We start from the raw sequence: 17,125 nt of genomic DNA on the forward strand, positions 1-17,125 counted from the left end.
GTGCAATGGCATGATCTCAGCTCACCGCAACCTCTGCCTTCTGGGTTCAAGCAATTCTCCTGCCTCAGCCTCCCGAGTAGCTGGGATTACAAGCATGTGCCACCACGCCTGGCTAATTTTTTTTTTTTTTTTTTTTTTTTTAGTAGAGATGGGGTTTCTCCATGTTGGTCAGGCTGGTCTTGAACTCCCGACCTCAGATGATCCACCCGCCTCAGCCTCCCAAAGTGCTGGGAGTACAGGCGTGGGCCACCACATCCAGCCACTAAGATTTTTTTTATATAGTTCACTTCCCCAGCATTATTTTTCCAATATTCCTGTTTTAAACATATTTTCATTAATAAAAATATATAACATAAATTTTTTTCATCTATAAGAATATATTTCATAGTATATACTTATTTTCTGTAATTACAGGACTAAACCATCTTGTTTGATATTATAGCTTTGTAGTATTTTATTTAAATATATGATAGAACAATTTCTCATTTTTCTTTCAGTTTAAAAATTAAAAATGTTTCCATTGTAATTTTTACAAAAAAAAATTGGCTATTCATTACTATTTATTCTTTCAAAATGACTTTAACGTTTATTCCATGGAACCTATCTGAACCCCCCACTGCCACTCCTCAATCCCATGGGATTGCATTAAACCTGAAAACATACTTGGAAACAACTGATATCTTTGTCAATCTTCCACCTAGCAATAGAATTTATTTTTTTCTATTTAACTGTATTGTATTTTTTAAATCTTACGTATTAACTATACTAACGTCTTCCTCTTTCAGCTCCTCTTCCTTCCTCCCCCTCGCGCTCTTCTCTTCTTTCTCTTCTCTCTTCTTCTTCTTTTGTTCATCCTCCTCCTCCTCCTTTCCTTGATATTATGAGTAAGATGCTTTCCACATAATGTCTTATAAACTATTTATTGTCATTGTGGAAGCTGTAATTTTTTGTTTTTGTTTTGAAAATGATATATCTGACCATTTACTCAACTCTCATTGATTCTTAAAATGCAAATTGATTTTATTGAAAGTGTGGTTGTTGCTTGCAAATATGAATAGTTTTACCATCCCTTTTATGCTTAATTTGTTTTCTAATTTAGGTGGTTTTCCATATCTTTCACTTTTTCTCTTATTTTCATAACTTTGTCCTTTTCTTCTGTATACTTGAAGAATTCAAGTTTTTCTCTATGTTACTTTGAATTCTCCCTATATAAACTTCTTAACAATAATGATTTTAATTATGCTATTGTGTTATGTTCCTTATATTTTATTACAAAAATTAAATTATTTGGCCAAGTTTAAAAATGTTATTGTGAATTATCATGTATACATTGCCTAGATTCTCCATTAATATTTTCCTAAGCTTGCTTTTTAGCATATCCATCCAGTTGTCTATCCATCCATTAATCCATCATATTTTTGGTACATTTAAAAGTAAATTGTGGACTTCTGCATACTTCCCCCAAATTATTTTAACATGCACATTGTTAATGATAATTCACTATTTAAAAAGCTGGAAAAGAGAGCCTCAAAAGTTGCTAGCCTGATTTCATTTTAAGAGTAAGTTCCTGATAGGAAATATCATGTACTGAATTTGAAATAAAATAAAAATGATAAATACATAGTACTTGCTGTGTACCAGGCATTGTTCTTGGGTATATGCATATACTTGTTGGATTAATTTACAAGTAGTTCCTTTCTACAGTGAAAGCTGTTAGAGACAGGAATCACGTTCTAAGTTTATAGCACTGGCATCTGGTGCAGTGTCAAATCTATGGTTGGTATTCAATAAGATTGAATTAATAGTCATGTTGGGAACTGGGCTGGATGTATAGCTGACAGAGAATGTTCCAAAAGAATCAACACAATAGTTTTCTTTCCATTTCTGTCACTGTGTCTCTGTCTCTACCTGCTACTTTTTGCCTTTCTATTATTTAGTTTATGTGTTATTATTGGAATTCAGTGTACTCTTGAGATGATTTTTAAACAAAGATGTATAAAAAATGGCTTTTTAAAAGATGGTTTAGAAAAGACATTATTTTTACATGTTGACTAAAACATATATGCTGATTTATTAGTGAGCTTTTATGATACCAGAAGAGCACTGTACTCTGAAGGCCCTTATGGTGATATAGAAACAAATAAATCATTATGTAGCATAACTAAGGACCATAAGGAAAATACAAATAAAGTGCCAAAGGGAAAAATCTGAAAAAGTTTCCAGATGTGCGAAATCTGTTAGGTAGAATGTGTAGACGTTATTTAACCATTGTTAAGATGAAAAGCTACTGGACTCCTGCAATTAGTAGCTTCTTTTTCAGCTCCTTGCTGGAGGGTGGTTTCCCTGGAATTAATTTCCACTAATTTTGTCTAGATTTAGTCTGGACCTTTCCCACATTTTCATGTAGTTTCCACATAACAGATTTCTTCTAGAAGCTTAGGATAACCCTTGAGGCTGGATACCAGTTCATTCCGCCTGGCCTGAGGAAGCAGGTCATTGAAACTTTTCCTTGGTAGAGAGACTTCCTAAATGCCTCTCTTGGGGCTGATGACGGCTGAATGTGGAGGACGGTCCTCACTGAGATCCCTTTGCAAAGGGCTTCCATCAGAGACAGTTCTGAGTGGGGGTCATGTCATCCCTTGAAGTCAGGAATCCCTCAGGAAATTACGGTTGTAATTTTTCTTTCTTTCTTTCAGGTCTCTTATTTGGCGTGCTGTGTACCACTATGGCTGTGGCTGCATCCGTCCTGGGAGGTGTTGTGCAGGTAACGAAAGAAGGAAAAGACACATTTGATGTCACCAGAACTTCCCCCCACTCTCTTCTAATGTCCTGCCTCTTCCTCCAAGATCCAAAGGCTGACATTTAATAATACCAGCTCCCAATTAAAAATACATGTAAAATTTCAACCAAAATCACTTTCAGAAGGAGAAACTATTAAAACTAGTAATAGGATAGTGAGATAAAATTAGAAACTCCTAAAAATTCAGATCTGAGAATTTATTATCCTGATATAAAAGTAGTGATAATAATAGTTAAAACAATAATAATTAACATGTATGTAACACTCTGTTCTGGGCAGAGTCCTAAATGTATTATTTCATTTAATCTTCATCACTTCTCTTAAAGTAGTAGAATTAATGCACTAATTTTCCAGATGAAGAAACTAAGAAGTAACTGTCCCAAAGTTACATAATTAAAGAGTGGTAGAATGGGATATCTACTCACCTCCACCTGTCATCCAAGATGAACTCACAGCTCCCAATTCCACAAAATATCAATACTAAAAGGAACCTTATGTTTCAATTATAATCTGTTTCAATTATCTTCATTTTGCAGGTGATTACAGGAAAAAAAGTAAAAATATCCTGTTCAAGGTCTCACAGTTAGTGGAAAAACTAGGTTTATGACCCAAGTCTCCTGAGCCACCCATCCCCATTCCTCATGTTACCCAACTCACAAAACAGCATCAGATAAGTACATCTTCAGGTTCAAGCGATTCTCCTGCCTCATCCTCCCCAGTAGCTGGGATTACAGGTGCCCAGTTAATTTTTGTAGTTTTAGTAGAGATGGAGTTTCGCCATATTTGCCAGACTGGTCTTGAACTTCTGACCTCAAGTGATCCACCAGCCTCGGCCTCCCAGAGTGCTGGGATAACAGACGTGAGCCACCACACCTGGCCTTGTGTAATCTGAACATCATTTAGAGTTTCTTATCATGGTATAAGTTTTCAATAAATGTTTTTCAAATGAAGATATGAGTCACAGTAAGTGAATAGTAATCATTAATGTTTATAGAAGGCCTCCCAGTTCCCAGAGCAGTTTAACTTACTTGATCCTTCCAATGATTACTTAGATAAGTTCCATTAATTCCATTATAAGATTCAGGGAACAAATCTGGGAGAGCTAAGTGATGGAATAATTCACTTGTCTACATAAAAGAACTTACGGGACATGGTGTCCTTTCTAATAGGCCATTAACGTACTGTTTTATCACAGATGCTTTATAATCCCTTCATAATGTTTGAAGCACTCTGATATATACCCGTCTACACAGCAGAAGTGGCAAGATGGTGAGGTTTGTCTTTAGTGATCTCAGGTACTTTTTTAAGATTTATTTTCCTATTCATGGAACCTATATTTCCAAGTTGCCTCTTGATGTCTTGTGCTCCACAATCAGTATTTACTCTTAAGAAAGTATCATCATGTCCAACTGGTGATGATTAGAGTCACTAAATTGTTTTCCTCCAGAGATACTTCCACTGTAAGCTCCTCTGCAATTGAAGTATGAGGGGCTCCAGATAGGCAAGGACTCCTCCAAAGACTAGTGGAAAACAATTCTTGTAGTGAGGAAGAAGTTGTGAGTGATGCCCTCATCCTCCTGCCTTCGTTCAGTTGAGTATGCTGGGCCCACCTTCTTGATGGATTAAGATGTGTGCCATGCAGTTGAAGCGATGTCGATAGGCAAGAATGAAAACCCTGATCTCTCCTTTCCTAGGAGAGGTATTTAAGGTGGTCCACTCATTTCTCTGAACACATCTGACTTTGACGGGCAAGAAAAGGCAACTATAATTCCCTTATTTAATTTTCCAAACACCCTTGCTAAATTGAGTTTAATGGCATAACATTCATATTCTGAATTTACATATGAGAAGAAGACAAGAAATTAGGTACCCTAGGGATGAGATATAGAGCCAGGTTTAATTTCATTTCATGTTTCTGAAACCACCCCGTACCCATGGTATGTGTTTATGGTAGTGCTGAGGGTGAGAGTGGGGCAGCTTAAGTTCCTTAAACAAAGACCCATTCAATGTTTTAGTTAAAGACTTTAGAAAATGTGTTCTGGAAAGTCTCATCCTGCGACATGTTCCAAGAAAGAAAATTTCCACAGTCAAAAGACTTTGGAACACACTGCACACTACATTCCACTCTCCAAAATCCACATGATACAGGGGCATATTGAAGCCTTCGAAAAATCCTCTAGTAAGGAAACCTGTTTCACTTGAAACATGTGACCACAGAACCACAATGGAGTGGAGAGTAGTGGGGCAGGAGGGGCTGGGGTCAAATAGCAGCAGGGAAGATCAGTTCGTGATTTGCCCAGCTCCCTTTGAGAAAGGTCGTTCTATCCAATATGCTGCTGTCCTAATGATTATCAGCTAATTCTGCTAAGAGCTGTTAATGACTTCTAGGGGCATTTTAATCTCAACTTGAGAAAAAACTTTCTGGATATCATAACAGTTCAGCAAACAAATGGCATGCGTCAGGGATCAGAGCTCACTAATAGAGAAGGTTAGAGCAGTAATAAAAAGATAATAATAGTAGTAGTCAACACTTTGGTGCCTTTATGTGCTCCATACTCCTCAGACAGTATTCTGTGTTTTTTCTTGGATTCCACATTGAATACTCACCAAACCCCATGCCCCCCAAATGGGAAGCAAGTATTAGCATACCCACATGACGTGTGAGGAAGCTAAGGCATAGCAAGGTAAAATAAGGTAAAATATCCTGCCCAAGCCCCAAAGGCAACCCTAACCCCAATGCACAAAGCTATTGTCCTGTACTTGCAGGAGTGGCTTAGCAGGTATTTGGGCATTGGGGAGGAGGCTGAATTAGATGGGCTCTAAGTCTTCCTCTAATTAAACATACTTAATATTAACAAAAGAAAGGTAAAAATTAAAATTAGTTTGCTTGTACACTACAGAAATATACATAGTTTTAAATCCAGGAACTCTTGAATTCCTCCCCCACCACCTTGTTTTTTGTTGTTGTTGTTGTTTGTTTGTTTGTTTTTATCATGTGAAGGCCTTTTTCTTCTGAGGCATGGTGGCTACTGACTTTGTAAGAGATTGTGAAATATTTGTCCCACAGGAGAAGATAAAATTACCTTTACTAATTTATTGACTCTCCTATGTAATCACTAGTAAATGAACTTTCAAATTCAGCAACCCTAGAAACTGTGAATTAATGCTATCAGTCAGCAGAGGAAATGCCAGGAATATTAACTTAAGTATTGATGCTGGGTAAGAAGCAAGGCTTTACCCTCATCTGCCTCCATTTTGTCAAGAATATATCTGAGGCATTGACTTCTCTGAAATTAATCTGGAAAAAACAATCAAGCATTGCAACCCATCTTTCTGGAAAAAAGAAAAAAATTTTGCTAGAGGTGATTTGAAGTCCCCTTGGTTCTATGACCTTATTTTTTTTTTTTATAGAGAAAGAAGACTTTGAAATTCACTGAGTTTCAGCTTGGACTTCAAACTAAATTCAGGTTGCTTGCCTTTCTACCATACAAACACACACACAGACACACACACACACATAAATACAGTGCTTATCATTCAGCCTAGAATTTAGAAATGACTTATAGAAAGCACATAATTAATAAATGGCACAGTCAGAACTAGGACCCAATTGTATCCCAGGTCCAGGAGAGGGATGATGCCAGGAAGTCACAGATACCCTTGAGTAGGGGGTTCATCTGGTCTGCTTTTGTTCCACAGGCTGCCCTCAGCATTCACGGCATGTGCGGGGGACCAATGTTGGGTCTATTCTCCTTGGGTATTGTGTTCCCGTTTGTGAACTGGAAGGTAAGGATCCCACAGCCATCTTCACAATTCCTAGTCAAAAACTGGTCCCAGCCATTTCTTCCTCCTCTCACCCCTGTTTGGAAAAGCTATTTGTCTTAACCAGGAAAAGAATCCACAGTAGAATTAAACAGAGCTTGAGTCTACCTATCTCTGACTTCAGTGACATTTTTCTGGGAACAGAAATGAAAGAAAAGCAGAGGTAGTTATGAACTATCATATATCCTGACATGAAAGCTGACTCTTTAAGGTTAAATTAAGTCTTCTCTAAATTAAAGGCCCACAACATTAATTGTAAAATAGATTCTGAATTCAAGAATAGTTTTGTTGAAACACAATTTTGAAAATTCATATTTACAAATGTAAATCTAATTGTTTTCTGTGTATTGTTACCTAGATTTATAACTAACTTTATTAAACTAATTAACTAATTTATGTAGGGGAGAAGGGACAAACTTGGGTTCTGACAGCTGGATCTTCATTTTGCTGCTCTGGCAAGCTAACAGTATGTCTTCAAGTAAATGTTGGCTGGATAACTGTGTATTGAGTATAAATCAAAATAAATAATTATCTGGAAAATAATATAACAATATTTTTTAAACATTTATAATAGCAGGATTTTCTCAATCTAACAAAATTGCCATTTTCCAGTTACTGCCATCTGCACACTTACATGCATGTATTTCGAGAAAAGTCTTTTGATTCCAGAAAGCTTGACTTTATACTTATTTATCTATATACTATAGGATATTCCATAATGTCTGTGTCAGATAGTATACCTGATTAGGTCTCTGTGGCTACCTGACCTTTATTGACCCTTCTCCTAGATAAATCTTGTTGGGCTAGGTAAAGAGGTTGATGGGTAGTGAGCATTCGGGTCTTTGCAGCACTTCCCAAGCAGTCTTAATCACTTGTCTGATATTGGGGTTGACAAGAATATTATGTCTTTGGGGAGATAATGTGAGGGAAGACAATATCCTAGCCACAAAAAAATATGAGCTAACTACATAAGATTTTACAGTGCACTGTAAACATTAATTTATTATCTATGTTAGTACATTGGAGTTTTTTTCTATTTGGTCAGGAAAACCACCTTGATTTCTCTTACTGAAACCACCTTGTCATTTTTGGCAGCCATTGGGGCCCTCATTTACCCTGCGTCAGCCTCTAAGACATGTCCTTTGCCTAGATATTTACTAAAGTATAGTAAATATTATAAATTTGTGTCACCTCTCCCCTCATCAATGGCCATGACTGATCCTACTAACCAATCATGGCTCTCCTTCCCACAGAATGTGGCTGCAACTTCAGAATCTGTCTCAACATGGCTCTCCAGCTAGCTATTATAGAACAACCAGGGTTAGCTGTCCAGTTGAAATCCATTTGCCACTTACTGGTAGGCCAGGGGTCAGCAAACAATATGCCTCAAGCCAAATCTAGCTGGCCCCCTGTGTTTGGTAAGGCCTTCAAGCTAAAAATGGTTTTGACATTTTTAAGTGGTTGGGAAAAAAAAGTCAAAAGAAGAATAATATTTTCTGGCACAAAAATATTATATCAAATTCCAATTTCAGTGCCCATAAATAAAATTTTACTAAAACACAGCCAGCCTCTTCTGTTTGGGTATTGTTCTATAGTTGCTTACATGCTATAAGAGAAGAGCTGAGTAGTTGTGACAGATACTGCATGGCTCATGAAACCTAAAATATTTATTGTCTGACTGTTATATTAGAAATTTGCAGACCACTTGTTTAGACCAAGGCACAAGCATTCAAATCACACACACTGATTTAGTTTCTTCAAACAATAATGAAGAAAGCATTCTGGAACTCTTACCACGGTCTCTTCTATTCTTTTCTGATTAACTAGAGAAGCCAACAGGTTTGTTTTCTCTGACTCAGAAGGCTCAGCTTCCTAGCAGTGACCAGAAACATTTGATTATATTCTCTAGTGGTCCTAATCTCTGCTAAATTGTTCTGCCTCCTCTACAAGAAAAACGATTCTTTGAATTTTCATTATTTATCAAGAAATATAAACCTTAAATGACAAGACTACTAAATGCACTTGCTAGTATTCATACTCAAACAAAAAAACCTCAAAACTAGGGATTCAGGGGACTCTGTCAGTTACTTAGGAAGAGAGATAGGAGTAATATTTTCTGTATAAAAGCTGTCGATAACAAAAAATGATTCTAATATTTGAAGTTTTCCTTAACTTCCGAAAGTCTTCTAATGAGAATCAAAGTTTCAGCAGCTTTTTAAGTAGTAAGAGAAAGAAACCCTAAGGAGAAAAATAATTATTGCTAGAAATCTAAATATATTGATCAGTGTGAAATTATCTCGTGTCTTCGTTTAAAGAACAAGTCACTCCTTAATAAACCTGCATTATGGGAATTGAGGTGAAGGCAGTTTGAGTAGAGTGTTTCCAAAACATGGGGCCAAGATTTGGGGTGGAATGCCAGAATCTCTAAGGCATAGAACTCCTCATCTCATTATTCTTTCAATAGACAACTTTGTCAAATTTCCCATTAACTTTTTTCTTCTTCATCCAGGGTGCACTAGGAGGTCTTCTTACTGGAATCATCTTGTCATTTTGGGTGGCCATTGGGGCCTTCGTTTACCCTGCACCAGCCTCTAAGACATGGCCTTTGCCTCTATCAACAGACCAATGTATCAAATCAAATGTGACAGCAACAGGGTCTCCAGTGCTATCCAGCAGGTATGCTGACTTTAAAGATGGCGCTGAGTCCCAGAGAGTAGGTCACCCGGTAAGAGGGAGGTGCACTCTTCAGAGATAAGTGTGATGAGACACATCTTGCTCTCTTGTGAGACTCACTCTGGGAAGTACCCAGCACTGAAGAGTGCCACGCAGGGCTGCAGCTTTCTGCAGATGTCCATTGTATGTCTGAATACAGAGGTATTCAGACATACAAAAACGGATTTGGTGTAAGAGTTAATGGGAGATATGAGTACAAAACAGAAAAATAGTGGAGGGTTGAAAGGTGACTGGGTATGAGAAATATGGTGTCCTCAAAGAATAAAACTGAGTAGAAGAAGTTTGTGAGCAATGAGGATAATGCTTGTAGGTATGCGGAGTTAGGAGCACTGCTATGAACCTATGGCTTCTAAACCAAACAATATGAACACAGGGTTTAACAAAGAATTTCCCTTTCTGCTTCTGGCTGGGGTAAGTGATCAAAAATATCAAAACACATCAGATACTATTGTGTAGAGAGAAGATTGTGGACTTTGAAATGTGAAATACCTGGGTTTGGATTTTGGTTTTACCATTTATTCCCTCTGTATCTTTGGACAAGTTAGTAAGTTGTAACTTCTTGAATTCTCAGAGCCCTTGATTGAAAAATGAGGGTATTAGTACCTACTATACTTCGTTTTTGAGAGGATCAAATGAGATGACTATATATATCTCTCTCTCTCTTCGTATGTATATATGTTTGTGTGTGTATATATGTATATATGTGTGTATATATATGTATGAGTGTGTATATATATATCAAGTGGCACTACACATGACTTTAATAAATGTTCACTCACATTCTAATTGTATGTAAGAGCAAGTCTAGAAAATACAGGATTTGTGTTATTTGTGTATCCTCAAAAGTACTTCATTTTTAGTAGCCCTTTTCTGATTATCATCAATACCTCCCTGTACACGCTCATTTCCTCTGAGCCCAGCCTTCTCAAACTGGCCAGGTAATGTGGCAAATTACATTTATGAAAGTCTCTCTTGGCCCGGCATATCTTCTCCTCTCCATTGTCCTTGTCAATCTTGAGGCAAGTCTCGTCATTACAAAGTCCAGAAAAGTGAAATTATCTTATTTGTATTTTTGATTTCCTCCATTTTTCTATTTTCTCTTCTTTTCTAATACAACCCATTCTATCCAAGCATCACTAGATTTATTTTTTCTGAAGCGCCTTCCTGAACTCATTACTACCACATGGAGATGACTTCAATGATTCATGTGCTTGTGGAATAAAATGCAACCTTTATCCTGGAGCTAAATATCTGCCAAACTTTCCTGTGGTTTTAATGTTATTAACTATTGTTTTCCTTCTACTCTGAATTCTGTCTCTTCTCTTCTACCTATGCCTATCCCACTCTTTCCTACATTTGGGTCCTTAATCAAGCTATTTCCTCCATAGTAATGTCTTAGTGTTCATTTCTACTCTCCTAAAATCTGTTTATTTTTCAAGAGCTGTACTAGTGTTCCCCATTCCTCCATAAAATTCATTTTGACTCAGGTTCCAAATGGGCACTCCATTATTTTGCTTCCATTTGCCTTTGAGTTTCATTTTCTTTCCATAAATTTTATATCAAAGAATTTCAACCTATTTATGGTTCATCAGAAACCATGTCGATTCTTCCCTCCTGCCTTTACTTACTGTATTACCTTCTTGGAATGCTAATTCCTGGCCCTGACTACCCTCTTTGCTTGATTAACTACTAATTATTCTTTCAAAATGAGCTGAGGTATCATCTCATGCATTGATCTGAATTTGATACTACTATGAAGGCTGCCTTAATCTTTTATACCTCTTCTACTGAGGCAAAACTAACCCATTTTATGATTATCTATTAGCTCCTATATGTAGACTTTGTGACTTTCTCATCTTTAGATCACTAATGCCTGTCACAATCACTAGCACCAAATCTGGGCTTAATAAATATCTGAAGAATAAATAATACAAATGAAATGAAAGACACAATCCTCATGGTAATACTTATGATTCAGTATCTATATTGTTATATTTTTAATTCAGGAATGAATTAGATTGAGTGGAATGCAAAGCACATTTTGTCTAAATATAATTTTTTAAATGACAAGAAGTTATGCTTTAGGCTTTTGAGATGCCAGGCCCTAAAATGAATCCTGAGCAGTCCTCTATACCACTGTGGGTCTTTAGAATGCACGGAATTGGTGACATGTGCTGTTTTCCACAGACCTGCAATAGCTGATACCTGGTACTCAATCTCCTACCTTTACTACAGTGCAGTGGGCTGCCTAGGATGCATTGCTGCTGGAGTAATCATCAGCCTCGTAACAGGTTGGTTATAATTCCTCCCTTTGGGACTAAAGAAGATATGGGCTAATGCATGCATTGGTGGACTGGCTGACTGTCTTATTGGTTTGAATTCAAGTTTCTCAAAAAACCCTTCTTCCCACAGAGATGTCTACTCTCTCAAAACTGACATACAAAGACGCCTTTCATTATTATATATCTGATTATTAATATATAAAACATGTATTCACGGGAGGCTGAGGAAGCAGAATTGCTTGAACCCAGGAGGTGGAGGTTGCAGTGAGCTGAGATGGTGCCATTGCACTCCAGCTTGGGCGACAGAGCAACACTCCGGCTCAAAAAACAAACAAACAAACAAAAAACCACATATATTCAAATATTTCCCATATATTATTTAAAAAAAAGATGCTTTGACACATGTCCCCCAGAAGCTTGAGTATAAAAAACCCTCCGTAATATAACAATCAGTAAATAAGGTTAAATATTCAGAGTGGTTCTTTTCCCCTCATCTCAGTAAGAGACAAAATTTTTGTCATCACCATCTTGCTATCTCATGAAGTCAGCCTTTGCTAACTTACTAGAAAAGCAAAACACTGTTGTTTTTGCCTATGTTGTCCTTTGGAGGCTGCTCCTCTAAAGTCGTGGAGTTCTCTGCAGTGAGCAGCTTCATTGTCAGCCATTTTTAGCAAAGTGTCTACCATCCATACTTGCCCTTTTGATGGATTAATGTCTTTTTTGTTTCAATGCCCATGAGGGATTCATAGTGGTGGTGAGAGTGTGGGAGATAATGGGGTGGAATAAGTTCACTATACTCTTGTCCCTCCACCTCCTTGGAGTACGTATTTTAGCTAAAAAATTTTTAAGGTATTCTACTTTTCCACGACTATTATATACCAGTGAACAATGGCCAACATTCTTACTCAACATGAAACCTGAATGGCAACATTTCTGGTGACTGTGTACTAGAAATGTTATATGCAAGTTCCAATACCCTATTGTTCTGCGTGTGATGTCACTAGCCATTCACTGAAATTTAAGAAGATATTAGCTATGATAAAGAATTGACTATAAATCTTGTAACCCCAGTCTTTCACATAATAACAATTCTCTCAATGTCTTTATTTAAATAGTTCCAGGCGAAAGATTGTTTATTCAATTTGTTTAGATTTTTGCCTTAGAACCCTGACATCCTTGACTCCTTCCTTGATGCTGGAGGAATATACCTAGACATTTCAGTTTAGTGGTCAGTCGCCACTAAGAAGACAGCCAATATTTCAGCTGCCTGGACATTTCCTTCTAAAGCAGGAAATGTGTACACATGAAATCCAGTGGTTTGTCAGTCTATATTTTCCATGTGTGCACCAGAATTAGCATGCTGTTATGTTGATACAGCAGCACTTATATTAAATTTGATTGAAAATTCTTGCACATTTTCAGCATGAACAACTCTTTTGGTATTAATCCCTATGTTTTCTTTTTCTCCAAATGAACCAGGTCTTAGTGAAATGCCCTTGAGACCAAAAGCGAACATGTAACAAAGTCTAGTTATGCCTTCAAACATTTGGAAAAATTTTGGAACATGACCACTAGATGTTCTTGCCTCCTGGTGCCTGTCTTCCAAATGAGGCCTTACTGCTAGCCTGATACCCTCAGGTCTGCTCACCAAGAGGGTTTAACAAATCTTATGTAATACCCACTGAATCTTTTAAAAAGTCTTACAATGTTGAAATGTAGAATAGGGTCAGTGAGGAAGGACAGAGGCCTTTTGTGGGCCTGTTCTCCCTGTGTTATATTTTATCTTGGTCTTATTTGGTCTTAATAGGTAATGTATTCAATTATACTTCTTCCAGAAAAAATATGGCACCTAAAAGATATGCCGTTTATGTTACTCATATATGTTGACACATAGAATCATGTCTGTGTTGATTAGCAACTCCAGGAAGTTTATATCATTAATCATTTTGTGTATCAGCTTCTGAAAGGAGATCTTGGGCTAGGATACACTTTAAATTCTTCATTATTACTGATAAAATTCTGCTGGGTGGCTGAAAATTATTTTTTCATTTTTCCAATTTAGACATGTGAAATGAAAATATCATTTCCTAAATCAAGAACAAATACCATTGTTGGTGTATCAAGTGACCAAAACATCCCATTATCAGGACAGTACGTAGAGATTGATGCTACTCTGTTTTTCAGTGTACAGTAGTTTATATTTATCTGAATCTTACTGTATTTTTCTCATTTACCATAAAGCTGCATGTCTCTTTATGGACATGCAGATCTTTAGTTATGGATATGAAGTCTTTAGTTATCAGTCTATTATTTTTATATTTTAGATTATGGTTCCATATATTAAGGTTAAATGTGGCCTACTACCTATTTTCTTTTTCTTTTTTCTTTTTTTTAGTTTTCTAGAAACAGAGCTTGCCCATTTATTTGCTTTTGACTATGGTTGATTTCACTCTATAGAGGCAGAGTTGAGTAGTGGCAACAAACATCTGGCCAGCAACGCCTCAAATATTTACTATCTATCTCTTAACATACAAAAATTAATCTTTGTGTTAGATAATTCATCTCATCAGAGAAATTTACTGTACTACTTTATAAATTGCCAGGAATTGCGCAGCTCTGTATAATGATGTGAGATAGATAAAAAATATTCTAGCTTTCAGTTTGCTGTGGTGAAAGCTGATACCATTCTAATTTCTGATTCTTGTATGTAATCTACCTTATTTCAGTCTCTCCTGTTTGTCACACAGACACACACAGATACACACACACACACATATACACACACACACAGACACATACACACACACTCATACCATTCTTTCTGTTGAAAGTTTATAGACCATCTTTTTATTCATAGGTTTCTGAAATTTTATGTCCTTGCCACTCCTAATCTGACTTTCTTGACTTGCAACTTAAGCCTATATCTTGTACTCAGGACTTCTGCTGAGAGTTTTGGGGCTTGTGCCCAGTAGAGGGACCATGTAGGGAATGGATTCTAGGTTGCATTCGGCTCGTGGAGTCAGTACCTTGGCATAGAGTTGCTTCTGCTTAGAGGAAGGGGAACTTTCCTCAAAACCACCCCAAGTTACTATACATCTAGTGACATTTCCTCTATAGGCATGAACTTTCTTTTCCTTAGGAAAAACCCACTTGTCTACAGGAAATGATCTCATCCCCTTTGACCTTCTTCTCTTTTCTCACCTAATATGTCTACAGTCCTGCAACCTCTTGACGAACTTGGTTTCACCCAATTTTCTCAACAGTCCACTGATGCTCAATCCCTAAGGTCTTGCTCATGAAAGATGATAAATCCATGATTGAAGGCAAATACAGAGCTTCTGGTTTGAGAATTTGAGTTTCATTTTCAACTTTCCTATCTGTGAGAATTATAGCCCTATACTTTGCTTTACCATCTACTATCTCCCAAAGGCAACATTCTCTTTTTCTAGAAGAAAACAGAATATAAATCCATATGAAGCAAAGAGTCCTGTCCAAATCTCAGGACCTGCTCTTCAGAGACAATAGATCACCATCATTTGTTGGAATGTTTGATACTTTTGTGGTTCATTCAGAGACAAAACTCTTCTCTGTTTGAAACCCTGGAAATGACTTTGTCCCAAATTAAATTATTCTGATTCAGAGATGCCCTTGCATAGAATTTTGAGGTTGTGCAACCCCTCCTCTGCCACTCACACATATACACATATTAAGACAAATGGAGGGTTACAGAGTGTGAGATCACACATGTTTAACTAAACATATATTTCATCATTTATTAGCTCATAGAAAAGTTCACCATTTCCTCATCCATGAAAAGAGAATAATAATACTTACCTATTTATAGGGATTAGTGATAATCTATGTAAAATGTGCCCAGTATGTAGAATACACTGACTAATTGATAAATATTATTATCAACACTAGTAGAATTCTATGTGGTCAAATGTCTTGTGACAGGGTGATGTAATGCCAGGGAATAGATTGTTTAAACCTCAATTTAGAATTTTAAAAATCTACATTTTTGGCCAGGCACAGTGGCTAACGTCTGTAATCACAGCACTTTGGGAGGCTGAGGTGGGCGGATCACTTGAGGTCAGGAATTTTAAACCAGCCTGGCTAACATGGTGAAACCTCATCTCTACAGAAAAAAATGCAAAAAATTAGCCAGGTGTGGTAGTGCGTGCCTATAGTCCCAGCTACTCCAGAGGCTGAGGCAGGAGAATCACTTGAACCCGGGAGGCAGAGGTTGCCGTGAGCCAAGATCATGCCACTGCATTCCAGTCTGGGCAATAGCATGAGACTCTGTCTCATACAAAAACCAAACAAATCTACAATTTTTTTTCTTGTCTCTAGAAAGCAGTTTGAGAAAAAGTTTGTGGATGGGCACAGTATCTGGCACTTAAAAGAAATTTGATCAACGGTATAACCGCTACTCCACTCTTCCTTCTAGTATCTTTACACTACACTGAGTATGGGACTAATAACTATCATTGAATGATATAGGGTATTAGTGAATAGTCTTTATGACTTAAAATTTGCATAAATTCTGGGAGGAGCAACATCACTGGCATTTATGTCTTGGTTTGAATATCAATTTGACTCTTGTTCCACAGCAGGATTTGAAGAAATAGGACATTGAACAGGTATGTTTTGAGGAAGGGAAAAGGAGGTGTGAGGAGTGAGGAGGTGTGAGGAATGCTTAAAGTACCTGGGAGGAACATGAGGATATTGGTTGTTCAGGATGTTAGGGTGAAAGAAAAGAAGGAACAATAAAAATACTCTTTCTAATTTTACAAATACTGACTTAGATGATCTCAAATATTAATATATCTGGTTTGGCTAAAAAATCAAGAGCTTTTTTAAAGGAAGAAATTGAATAATTACTGCTCTCCCCTCTGTTGGCCAAGGAAGGGTACTAGTAGAGTTTTCTATAATAGATATTTAAAAATAAATAGGTTGTCTCTGTTTAACTCTACAGTCATGAGTCTACCTGACCTTATAATTTGTTGATGTTTAAAAATGAACTCCTACCTCTTTCAGCAGTTAAGCAATTTCTGTTTATTAACCACTCAGTCTTGTTTTCACTTTTATTCTAAAAAGTAACCTACTTTTCAAGTTGACAATGTTTAAATTTGTAAAGGAAGAGCTGGAGGCCTGCAACTGTCTAATCTATTTGTTCTTTTGTTAATAGGTCGCCAAAGAGGTGAGGATATTCAACCACTGTTAATTAGACCAGTTTGTAATTTATTTTGCTTTTGGTCTAAGAAGTACAAAACACTATGCTGGTGCGGAGTTCAGCATGACAGTGGTACAGAGCAGGTGAGCTGATGTTTGAGCTTCTAAAAATGTGTATGGACTCAAAGGGATTCCTGGTTTTGCCTATTTAAACCAGCTGCAAAGATGCACTGGAAAGGGAAGGCAGTGATTGAAAGAACTTGAAAGAATTTGAGTTTCAACTTCAGAGTTACCTCAGCTAATCAGCTTTTAA

The 17,125-nt window shown here is 37.0% G+C and overlaps 1 protein-coding gene across 1 annotated transcript in view; it reads left to right on the forward strand.

Moving 5' to 3' along the window:
* SLC5A12 (solute carrier family 5 member 12) overlaps positions 1 to 17,125 on the forward strand; it is a 50,830-nt gene that overhangs the window by 31,277 nt on the left and 2,428 nt on the right. Inside the window, exons 10-14 of the mRNA XM_005578363.5 lie at positions 2,697 to 2,764; positions 6,500 to 6,586; positions 9,132 to 9,298; positions 11,543 to 11,646; positions 16,829 to 16,956. Coding sequence (XP_005578420.3) covers positions 2,697 to 2,764; positions 6,500 to 6,586; positions 9,132 to 9,298; positions 11,543 to 11,646; positions 16,829 to 16,956 — 554 coding nt within the window. The remainder of the gene's footprint in view (positions 1 to 2,696; positions 2,765 to 6,499; positions 6,587 to 9,131; positions 9,299 to 11,542; positions 11,647 to 16,828; positions 16,957 to 17,125) is intronic.

This window comes from Macaca fascicularis, chromosome 14 (assembly GCF_037993035.2).
Source record: "Macaca fascicularis isolate 582-1 chromosome 14, T2T-MFA8v1.1".
Lineage (NCBI taxonomy): Eukaryota > Metazoa > Chordata > Mammalia > Primates > Cercopithecidae > Macaca > Macaca fascicularis.